Here is an 11,368-nt window from a genome sequence, read left to right on the forward strand (position 1 = left end):
AGAATGACGTTTCCTCCTAACTCCACCACACGAGGGCGCCAGGTGTCACTTGAGCCACACACAGGCTGACGGACTCAACAGTCGACACCAACAATGAATCGTTTTTCCATCCTCTCCTCCACTTCTTGCGGGCCTCCCTTATATCAGAGACAACGAGGATGCTATGACGGTCGTCATATTATTCCATTGCAAGACAAATTACAACATTATTGCTACCTTTCTTTGAGAGAAATACATGAGTCTCTGTGTCAGGTCAGTTTTAACATGTCTTACCCTCCTGGTAGTGAACCAGACATTTGCCTGGGGAAGAGCTGCTTGCAGGTTCTGCAGGGTGGTGGCACCGTGGTCCGACTCTGGGGGGTGTGGTCAGACAGGGACGCAATGGTACTTGACACAACACAACCTGTGGAGGTTCTAGTCTTTAAATATCTTGGACAAGCTGCCACAACAATAGATGACAGTAGAGTCGTAGTCAGGTCACATGATGCTGGCCAGATGATAATCTGTCGGTTTGTTCTATACAAATAAGTCAGCTTCTATTTTGGCAGTAACATTGGGGGAAGACTTAAGCAGAACCAGCTTCTGCTCTGATCCAAAACAAGTCTAAGGAGTCTGAAATCCTGCAGATGCTGTTTGCTGGTTGCCATGGTTTCGAGTGGACTCCCTCACACAAACACACACACACACAAACCAGACTGCCAGCTCAGAGAGTGTTTTGATAATCCCAGTTTGCCAGAGACGAAGCTTTATGTAAGACTGGCTGCGCAGTAGCTGTGCGTGTCCGTGTGTGATGGTTAGACGGAGGCGGTCCTGGTGGGTCTCTCTGGACTGGACCCTCACCAGCACTGACCTGTGGGTGACGTGCGTAGACCAAGAACTGAACCCTGAGGAAAGGCGCTCAGGGTGTGGAGGGTTACACAGCCAACTGTTGCTGTCAGCACTCCCAGTCTTCCTGTCTGACCACCTCCACATCACTCTGGCATGGGTGCTCCTTGATTTCCATCTTCTGCTCACCTTGATCATTTATATTGGGAAGCGAGGAACTGGAAAAAAAAGTGACAATGTCAAACCAGGACTTGGGCTCGGGCCTAACCCCCCACCCCTGGACCCTCAATGAAAGACAAGCGAACAGTACATTGGTGCACTCGGATCCTTTTATTAGGAAAACCAGGACCGGATCTTGGGTGTGGGAATGACAGACTCGACCACAGACAGGAAGCGGCCCGACATGCACGGACACACTTGCGGATTTACAGGCAGGAGAATGTCCGAGAAGATGAAGCGCGCGACACCTGGAGGCCACGAGGACTCGGGTCTCTCCAGGGGCTGAATGACGTCGCCGGAGCGTGGAGACGTTTCCCGCCGTCTCCACCAGTGGGTGCTGTAAACAGTCGACACTATAAGGCGCACAGTTGACATTAGTTCGTAAAGGGACGTGGATCCTTATTTCCTCCCTCACAGTCGCACATAGATTAGTTGGACGAGGCACACGAACGGTACGTCACAGTAAACGAGTTCAAACCTCTTTTTGTTTTGTTTTTTTGGTCGCTGACATCACAACACTTCCGGTACACACATGTACACACTCAGACACACACTTGCTCTCAGAGATATTTAACTAGCATCCGTCCAAAACTCTCATTAAAGGGACAACGTTCCCACGGTGTTCCACCTCGCGAGCGTCAGAACCGTCTGGGGATGCGGCGGTCAGCTGACCACACGCTCGCCACGCCGCAACACGCGTTTCCTCTTTCTTACTGACGCAACGACACAGACAGTCGATCATAAGGCATCAAAATTCTCGTCCTGAATCCTTGTCGTCTGGACCGCGTCACCTCTGTAAACATGGGAACCAGCTCTCTAGCGCCCCCAGTGGATTTCGCTGGTTGCAATGAAGCTACATGTACATGTACTGTCTGAATCAAATTGTTGTTGAGCTCGGCCAGTGGCACCCTGTGACCCTGATTTCCGATCTCATGTGTGCACGGCAGTGGTTAGTTTGTCCACATGGAGGCGCTGCATCTTTTTTTCCACTACCATTGGTCGAAGTTTTAGGATCAAAATTATTCCACCCAAGCAATTTAACGTGCCGCACATGCCACATGTGCCGTCTGGACTGAGGTGGAACTGGGCGAACCAGATGTAAGCGCCAGCGTCCGGGTGTGGGAGCGGGTTGGCGCTCGCTCAATAACCATGATGGCAGTGTTAGGCCTCTTCTGATTCGCCAGCTTACTAGTGAATTCCCAGAGAGTGGCGTCCATTTTTACATTTTTACGTGACTCGTCGCGGTCCAGACAGAATTATGAAAAACCCTCATTTGTTCACTTTTTTTTTTTTTTTTTTTTTTTTTTTGGGACCATTTGAAACACTGATTGTCTACGTTGTTAATAAAACCTACGAGGTGAAAGGATGACCTTTAGTGATGTGGAGGCTGGTTGTGGAGGACCAGCCAGGAGGTGGCAGTGGGTGTCAGCGGGCGTGATGGTGGTTTGGCAGGGAGAAGCTGTTTAAGTGCTTGTTAAGACCAGAACCCGTCATCAGTCCGGAGACCGTGAACATCCTGGAGAATTCGCCGCCGCCGCCGTCTCCATTGGACCACGCTAGACGATGCGGTAGTCAAAGGTGTCCTTCTCGGTGTGGTCCGTCCAGTTGGACGATGGCATGCTGCGGTACGGGTCCAGGAGGATCCGGAAGCAGCGCACGATGAGCAGTGCCAGGAAGATGAAGAGCAGCAGCACGAAGACAAAAGCAGCCTTCTGCTCCAGCGTCAGGTAGGAGGTCACATGATGACCTCCGCCTGACGAGGACAGCGTGCTGCTAAAGAGGCCTTCGGCCATCCTGGGCACGTCCATGCTTGACCGTCGCGGCTCCAGCGCTTCACTGGTCAGCGAGATTCAGGAGGTGAAGAAGATCAGCAGAAGGACCTGTGGAGTCCACAGAGCAGTCCAAGTTAGGCAGGGCACAGCTCTTAGATCACAGGCTCTAATCTCAGACATCCAGTCGTGGTCTCATAGAGAGATGTGACCTCTGACCTGAGAGCCAGTGGAACTCCAGATGGCTCGATGATGTCACTGACAGTTGGAGGAGTTTAATTTTGGATGAAACGTTGAAAACAAGGAGCCCATCATGTGAGCTCCGGAAATAACTTCAGTCAGTTTATTTACAGCAGCGACCATCAAATGTTGTGTGCACCAGAGAGAGGAGCCTTTACATCATCAGAATCAACCTCCCCACGAGCTCCTCACCACGTCTGACGGACATAGGCCGCGGCTGCCTGCCGATTGGTCGAGCACCTCAAGACAGATCGGTGTGTGGCGCAGCAGGGGGACCCGGAGAAGACAAGCAACAGGCCAAGTTAAATTCTCAAAAAGCCTGTCGTGATTGTGAGAAAAAAGGATTTCACTCCTCCCCTTGCATGGTCCAGCCAGCCAGGATTACAGGGAGCCGTGCAAAGAGAAAAAACATGGTGGGGCGATCAAGGGCTTGAGGAGGTTCTGATCTCAGCAGCTCTTCTTGTTGATGTGACCGGGAGTCGAACCTTCAGTCTGCCACCATGAGTAAACAAGGGGGATGAATTTGAGCCCACATGATTGAATGACGGCACGAATTTGTTGAAACTCACAATCATGACACGCAGCTGGCTGACAGAGTGGCAGAGTTCTGAACCGCTGGGCCAGGACATGTCGCGCTCTGACGTGAATATTAATCCTGCCCTTAATTATTGATCATCAAAAGATGGCTCATGCAAACGTGGACACACCCGCGCGTCTTCGGTTCGATCTGCGTGAACTCCGTCTCACGTGGAAATGAGGCTGTTTTTGTTTTCGTGCGCGACAGTTTGGGTCTGATCAGAACCAGAACCGGCAGGTGAGAGCGCCACAAACCTGTTGTCGTCGGCGGCTGCAGCTCCGGCTTCTCCTCAGCGCCTCCGCTCCTCCATGCTGAGCTGCAGGTGAGAAGATGACTCGGTTCCGGCGCGTTGGATCAGAACCTCTCGCTCTTCATCGTCCTCCGGTTCTGCTGCTCGTCTTCTCCCGCAGACTCGCTGGCTCTGCTGCTGTCGCTCCTGACAACCTGTTGCCATAGCAATCTCGGCAGGCAGGTGGGAGAGAGAGGGGGCGTGGCCTCGCGGTCTCCCGCCACTCACAGCGTCTACACGAGGAGGAGGTTTTCATGTTTCTTTGCTGGAATTTATGTTGAATAACTCAGCGAGACCTAATGTGGCTAACAGTTTGCTGCCAAGTCTCTGGAGCTGAGGAACTCTCCAGCTCCCGTGCTTCTCCCCCCTTCATTATTGTCCCTCCATCGTCATCCTTTCCTCACCCTTCATCTCTCCATCCTCACTGGTGCACAGTAGTTCCTCCAACCTTTATTAAAAAGTAGAAACAGACCCCGAAAAAAGCGAGCAGCTGTTGCTAACAGCCGACTAAGAAGCTTGCGTTGATGGACGGAGTGAAACAAAGTCAGCGGTGGTGTGACAGTTCATTTATTTCAAGGGTAACCCAGACTGAGGTTGTGAGGACAACTGATCTGCAGTTGAGGGGGGTCAGGTGTCCATTGAGGAAGTCAGAGGTTGGCAGTTGGTCTAAACAAGACAGTCTCCATCAGCTCACTGGAGGCAGCAGGTGGGAACTGCAGGAGAGAGTGAAACTGGTTGGGCCCTTCAGGTCAGCTGCGCTGCTGCACCCACCATCGACCCAAAACCTTGTGTGAGTCTAAGAACAGCACACCACAGTGACACCGTCGTCTCTTATCGTGCTGCCTGGTCCGATCCCTCCAGACTCCGGAGCCACAGGTCCAGTGCGAACTTGGTCCCGGTGCTGACCCGCTCCTCATCCGGGCCGCTGACCGGCACCCGGTTGAGGAAAACAGCCCCGGGCAGCGTTGAGTCACTCAGGGAGCCGTCGGAAGAGACTCGGATCACTCTATGGGACCAGAGGTCAAACCACAGCGGACACAGCGGAGACACCTGAGGTACCTGATGCTGCCGGGCAGGTGACCGCGCAGACTCGGGCGGTCCTCCCCATCCATGGAGGACGTGATGAGACGAGCCAGGTCGGCGTCCACCCAAACGCAGGCGTCGACTTCAGCAGGAGACGGACGCAAGGACTCCTGAAGGTTACAGTGCAAGTGAACCGGCTCGTCTGCTCTGACCTTTGAACTCAGTTACCTGTAGCTGCAGGTTCGGCAGCAATGTGCGCAGCAGCACGAAGACCACAATGTGACGTCTGCGAGGAAGACCACGTGACAACATGGGAGGGTACGTGGACTGAGAGACACACAGGTGCCGTGAGCAAAAACACACTGTAAACATCAGGATGACCATGCTGTGGATGGGACACCTGATGACAAGCTCTGGAGTGGGTGTGTCTAACTAGAGGGAGTGACTGCTGGCTCTCGGTGACTAAAGTCTCCATCTATATGTTGTGCACCGCCAATACATGACCCCCTCTCACCTCCCACAGACCCAGGATCTCTGAGCGCACTTCCTCCTGCGCTACCTTCAGCCCAGTCTCCTCCTGCAGCTCCCGCAGTCCGGCCTCCAGCAGCTGACCAAACACACGTCACTTGTCAGGTTCACAGAGATAAGAGGATGAAGTTTGTTACCGTCTCGTCCGGCTCTACGTGGCCTCCTGCAAGGGGACGACAGAGCCATGAGCAGCGTTTTTAAACAGCGTTAGAGCAGCCGCACCAGGAGGAACCCAGTTGTTGGGGAAGATCCGCAGGTGCGCCGGTCGCCGGGTCAGGAGCACTTTGTAATTGGCCGACTGCAGGATGACGCTCACGCCCACGTCCACTCCCTGCTGCTGCACGTCTTGTGGCAGCATGGCAGCATCAGTGACTGACAGGTGCTTGATGGGGCAAAAGGCGGGTCTCTGGAGGAACCAATTGACAAGTTGATCTGAAGAACTGAAGCAGACGCTTTCTCTGCCATACCTTCAGTGGGACCCTGGGTCCTTCCCCTCTGTGAATGAAGAACTGGTTTTTCTCCAGAGAGCAGCTGACGTCCACCTCATCTTCACCATCACGGCTGAAGTAACCGGTGACACTCTGAGTGACAATTGGGGTGGGGTCAGGAACATGGACTCTGACTCAGGACTGGACGTCAACAAGAGTTCTTACCTGGACAAAGTTGACTCGTTGGGGTGAAGATCTGTCCCGACAAACGTGGACGAGGATCCTGCGGACTTGGTCCATGACCTCCTGACCTGGACCACAGCACCTGCTGTCAGAAAACATGTATAAGAGTTGGAAATAAGTGCTTCACCAATTCAACTCCGTTACCGAAACTTAAAAAACAGTTTGGCTCACAGAAAAAGAAACAAGTACTTTTCTTCAATCGTCAATTTCCTGCTCCCGGCGAAAGAAAAACATTAGCTAACTTAGCTTAGCTACTCGACAACTTCAGCCAACTTGACCATGGAGCGCAAGTAGACGCAACGACCCGAACCTAACCGAATCACTCCTTTTGAACTCAGACAGAATTCATCGGTCGATTTGAAGTGAGTCGAAGCATAGGACTTACTGACAGAAGCACGTTAAGCGCAGTCTCAATCGCAAAATTCCGCATCCGGTTAGAAATTCCAAATTAAAAGAGGTGTTGCGAAAGACAAACGTTGAAATTTAATTGAAAGTAGCGCCACGCCATTAGCTACATTCAAGCCAATGCGGCCGAAACAAGTTTTATTATAAATATATACTGTAAAAATAATAATGGCCGCACGGGGGCACCATGTATTTATTGCTTCCACTGCAGGACGTGTGCTGTCCGGGGGGACGGGAAGCGTGGGCGTGTGTGTGTACGTGTGTGTGAGTAGTTGTATAACACGAACTGGCTGTTGTTTGCATATCAGTGGTACCGAAGTACTGCAATCCGCGGCTACTACTGCAGTTCTCTGAGATCAGCTGTTTACTGCTACGTCAGCAGAAACTCCACCCTACAGTGTGTGTGTAGGGTGGGGTGGGAGCTGGGGGGCTGCGCCCAGCACATCCGTTGCCTTGGAAACTGCGATTCTATAAAAGTCTGAATTTCTGTGTGCGTGTGCGCGCGTCCGTGTGTCTACTGTGAGAGAGAATGTGTGTGTTCATCGAGACGCTGCTGAAGAATAAGTGTGATTACAGAGAGATATCAGCAGGTAAAGGATGAAGGCAAGAGGATGACGTCAGGAGCGTCAGGTGAAGCCTTCAGATGAAACGTCGGCAGATTCAGGAAGAGTTTTTACAGGAGAACAACTGGGAGGTTATGAAAATTGGCTCGGTACTGGGGAAGACCCGGGCGCGCCGCAGGTGGAGCGGACTCTCGGCCAGTGAAGGGTTAAAGCGCACTGACAGCTCAGACTGAGGAAGAGGAGGACGAGGAGGTGGAGGAGGAGGAGGGTCGCTGCAGCGGCTCTATCACTCAGTAAACAGTCGCGATACGCTCTGAATCGGATTGTCTTGGACCGCAGAGACCGGAACCGGCCGGCGACGGGAGAACGATGAGGATGAAGAAGATGATGAAGATGCAAAGCGGTAAGACTCTTCATCATTCCTCCATCGTTCTGGGGGTGTAGAGTGATGATGATGAAGATGATGAAGACGATGCAGCAAAACCGTGTGGGTTGTTTGCGCGCGCACACGTGAACTGCGCACACGCCTGGTGCTGGCAACATTAACTTCGCAACCCGTGTGTAAATATAGACGCCGTGACGTCACAGCGATTGAGTGACGCGCTGAAGGTGGTGACTCGCTGCTGTTATGAAAATACCTCCACACCTTCATCATTGTTGGAGAACAGAGCCAGAAGACCAGGCTAGCTGAAGTCCATCACTTACAAAGTTTCACCTTCAAATTTGCTTTTTTTTTGTAGTCAACCTGTGTGTGGTGTCCCATCGCAGTGAGTGTGTTTGCTCTCTCACTCATCAGTCAGATGTTTGATGGCTCGGTCACATCTGGACCATCTGTCCCTGGGTAGCTGTAGTGTAGTGGTCGTTGTCACCATTGAGCCGGAGCTCATGCAGCTCATGTCACAGGATCTTGTTGGGAAGCCAGGAGACAGAGTCTATTCGCCTGTCTTCAGGACACTGTTTGTCTTCCTCCCTCAGGTCATGTAACCTCTGACGAACAAGGCCTCGCCTGGCGCCTGCTCAGTTCCAGCCGGCCAGAGCTCTGAGCGAGGGATGATGGGAGATGGGGCTCCGCTCCGGACAGAGGGGACCGCTCTCCTGAAGGCAGTCTTCCAGGGTAAGCTGAGGTTGACTCGTCTGCTGCTGGAAGGCGGGGCCTACATCAATGAGGGAAACGAGCGCGGCGAGACGCCCCTGGCCGCAGCGTGCCTAGCTTCCTACGATGACCCGCAAACTCGCCAAAAGATGGTACGCTACCTGCTGGAGAAAGGCGCCGATCCAAACATCCCGGACAAGAGCGGCAGGACGGCGCTGATGCACGCCTGCGCCGAGCAGGCGGGGCAGGAGGTGGTCTCACTGCTGCTAGCAAATGGAGCCGATCCCAGTCTCAAGGACTACGGCGGCTCGTCTGCCCTGGTCCACGCCATCAACAAGGGGGACCGCAGCACCCTGCAGGTGCTTCTGGATGCCTGTAAGGCCAAAGGCAAAGAGGTGATCATCATCACGACAGACACGTCGCCGTCTGGCACGAAGAAGACCAAGCAGTACCTCCACTCTCCTCCATCGCCGGGAATTGTTGACAAACTGTCTCCAGCCTGCATGTCCCCATCTGACGTGGAAATTGGTACTTCGTCCCCGGCAGGAGACGGCGTCCCAGACCGGGAGGGGATCTTTAGCTTCACACTCACATCTGCGCTGCCGCTGCCCTCAGCCAAACCCCCTGGAGAGAAGAGACCTCCGCAGAGGAAGCTGCTGAAGAGGCTGAACTCTGAGCCCTGGGGTCTGGTGGCCCCTTCGGCGTTGGCTCCGCAGGAGCGCCTGGTGGAGATGGGAGGCTGTGGTGTGAGCAGGGCTGTTAAAGAGATGAACGGACTGACCATCACAGAACCTGTTAGGCCCCTCTTGTCTCGGCGGCACAGCATCGAGACCCATGACCCTTGTTCCCCCAAGCCAATCGACCGCTCTTGCTCCGAGGACTGTGGCGGCCTCGCTGGCTCTTCCTGGGCCGACAAGGTGCAGCAGCATCAGATCCTGTACCGCAGAAACACAGCACCTGAGCCCCAAGAGAACGCGCCGGGAGCAGCTGCGGCCCGGGCGCCAGCGCACGCTCGACTGACACGGATGGAGCATTACGAATCAGACACCCACCTCTGCCCGGAGTCCATCCCAGGCTCTCCAGACTCCGGTCGCTTATCTGTGGAGCGTAGGAAATACAATGCCTCCCCCCTCGCTCTGGTCACCAGCTCCTCCAGAGAGTCGCTGGAGAACATTCCCAACTCCGTCTCCCCCATCACCATGCGTCGCCGCCCCCCTGGGCTCCTTGAGCGTCGAGGATCCGGGACTCTTCTCCTGGACCACATCTCCCACACCAGACCAGGCTTCCTTCCTCCACTCAACATCAACCCGCAGAGACCTATTCCAGACATTCGAGCCAACGGCAAGCCCAGTTCCCCAGTCCACAGCGTGCACAAGATCCTGGTGCCAGTGGCCCCTGCTTCTCCCAAGCGAGGGTCAGACTTTAAAATGAAGAAGAAGCTGCTGAGGAGACATTCGATGCAGACGGAGGAGATGAAACAGCTGTCCACCTTCCAAGAGATCCTGTCTGAGAAAGTTGTTGAGTCCAACGGAGACTGATGAAACACCTCTGCTTGACAGATGGGCACCAAGACAGCGGCTAAATCACAAGCTACTTGCTACTGTGTACCAAAAAGTGACGTGATTCTCACATGGACATAACGGTCCACGTTTTTACGTTAACGTCAAAAAGCAACAATAACTTGTTTTCCGAATAGGCAAAAACAAACGTTATTCATTGCACGTTTGTAGCTATGTTTCATTTGTTGTCACTGCTGGAGGTTGCGTGACAGCGTCCCTTGAAAGGCTGTTAAAATTGTGAAGTCAGTTGTAAAACCTTGGTGTTTTGCTTGTCTGAGCCACAGGGGGCGCCACTGAGCTGATTGAGTTCCAGCTTTGAAGGTCAAACATGGCAACTCTGGTAACCACAAGATTTTGGATTATACTCTTCTCCAGCTGGTGCCACGCTGGTGCCGTCTTCCTCAACCTTTGCCCTCACCTCAGATCTGTTTACAAGGCATTCCCGATGCTTCCTGACAGACTCCATGATGTTTACAGATGCACAATTTGCACCGAGGAAGTGGATCCCAACTCTGGACATGGACTCTCCAGTGTGACATTGTTTTAGGAAGCCTTGGCGTGGAAGACGTGCGCTGAGCTGGATCCTGGCTCCTCTTCAGAGCGCTGAGGTCACTTCCGGGTTGAAACCAAAACATAGTTCTTGATTGTGAAATTCCAAAGACACCTGAAGTAGTTGGTGGGACTGGAGCTAAAGCTTGGACCAGAATGTAAATACTGTAAAGATCTTTGTGCAATAGCGGTCACTGCGGAGCCTTGAGAGGATCAGGTGACTCTTCGCAGTTTCATCAAGATGTGGACTTTCGTCTTCCTGATCCTTTGGGCAATTGTCTAAAGCAGGTTGTGTTGGTTGTGTCTGAGGTTTGAGTCCAGAGATCTGAAGGCTCCTCCTCGGCAGATGAGTCTTTCACGATGGTCACATCCAGTGGGGCTGAAGTGACTTCTACCATGAGTCAATGGGAAGGGCACTTCATGGTCCTCAGAGAGGAAGCCGAAGCTCAACCTGTGGACCATCACCAGCCGACGTCTGTGAACAATGGTTTGTTGCCCAAGATGGTTGAAAGCGACAATGATTTGATTCATGACGATCAACAAACATCAAATTCAATTGCCGAGTCAGCAGGATGACTCACCTGAAGCGTTCCACTTCTAATGAGCTGGTCGCACCAGCCCAGTCTCTGGTCAGTCTTGTTTACATGTGAAGCACCTATACTGAGATGATTTTCCGTCTGAGGGCTGCATGAGTGACATCACAAACCTGTAACATGTGACAGCAAGGCCCCGCCCATCACTACATCAGCATCATCATGAAGCTCTTGCAGCAGAGGAGTCTTTCACGATGGACAAGCTCACCATCTCTCAACATTCTGGCGGTGGGCGGGGCTACTTCTGCAATGTGCGTAGATACTTGAAGTTAAAACTCAAACAGTATTTTTGTAAGTCCACAGGTCGAGTCAGAGGTCTCTTCCGAGTCATTGTCTATTTTTCTTCTCTCACTTGTACCAAGTCGAATAAACGTTTGTTTCCTGTTGAAATCCTACATCTGTTTTTGTTTGTTTACTGCAGACGTGTTCAAACATGAAATGATTGAAAACTTTGTTTAAAGTTTA

At 52.7% G+C, this 11,368-nt stretch overlaps 3 protein-coding genes across 10 annotated transcripts; 1 reads left to right on the top strand and 2 right to left on the bottom strand.

Moving 5' to 3' along the window:
- Window positions 1-1,136: 1,136 nt before the first annotated feature.
- LOC128772146 (cortexin-3) lies at window positions 1,137-4,042 on the bottom strand. The gene is made up of 2 exons (XM_053888254.1): window positions 3,885-4,042; window positions 1,137-2,924 (listed from the first exon to the last, which is right to left on the bottom strand). The coding sequence occupies exon 2, from the start codon at window positions 2,850-2,852 to the stop codon at window positions 2,601-2,603; it is 252 nt and encodes an 83-aa protein (XP_053744229.1). The 5' UTR covers window positions 2,853-2,924; window positions 3,885-4,042; the 3' UTR covers window positions 1,137-2,600.
- A 437-nt stretch (window positions 4,043-4,479) lies between these two features.
- On the bottom strand, window positions 4,480-6,561 carry nudt17 (nudix (nucleoside diphosphate linked moiety X)-type motif 17). Of its 8 annotated transcripts, none has more exons than XR_008416704.1 (9): window positions 6,124-6,276; window positions 5,938-6,051; window positions 5,693-5,876; window positions 5,608-5,633; window positions 5,457-5,549; window positions 5,171-5,269; window positions 4,979-5,112; window positions 4,691-4,925; window positions 4,480-4,632 (listed from the first exon to the last, which is right to left on the bottom strand). XR_008416704.1 is itself a non-coding variant. In XM_053888216.1 (9 exons), the coding sequence occupies exons 2-9, from the start codon at window positions 6,196-6,198 to the stop codon at window positions 4,751-4,753; spliced, it is 900 nt and encodes a 299-aa protein (XP_053744191.1). In that variant the 5' UTR covers window positions 6,199-6,226; window positions 6,527-6,561; the 3' UTR covers window positions 4,480-4,750. The 8 variants fall into 8 exon arrangements, 7 of the variants coding, with proteins under 7 accessions (XP_053744191.1, XP_053744193.1, XP_053744192.1 ...); XM_053888216.1 differs by adding an exon at window positions 6,527-6,561 and having other exon boundaries at window positions 4,480-4,925; window positions 6,124-6,226; XM_053888218.1 differs by adding an exon at window positions 6,331-6,520 and having other exon boundaries at window positions 4,480-4,925; window positions 6,124-6,226.
- A 503-nt stretch (window positions 6,562-7,064) lies between these two features.
- Window positions 7,065-11,305, top strand: LOC128771583 (ankyrin repeat domain-containing protein 34A). Its single transcript, XM_053887030.1, has 2 exons — window positions 7,065-7,512; window positions 8,085-11,305. Exon 2 carries the CDS (start codon window positions 8,160-8,162, stop codon window positions 9,738-9,740), a length of 1,581 nt encoding a protein of 526 aa, XP_053743005.1. The 5' UTR covers window positions 7,065-7,512; window positions 8,085-8,159; the 3' UTR covers window positions 9,741-11,305.
- Window positions 11,306-11,368: the final 63 nt, after the last annotated feature.

The sequence above is a fragment of the Synchiropus splendidus genome, chromosome 15, assembly GCF_027744825.2.
Source record: "Synchiropus splendidus isolate RoL2022-P1 chromosome 15, RoL_Sspl_1.0, whole genome shotgun sequence".
Classification (NCBI taxonomy): Eukaryota; Metazoa; Chordata; class Actinopteri; order Syngnathiformes; family Callionymidae; genus Synchiropus; species Synchiropus splendidus.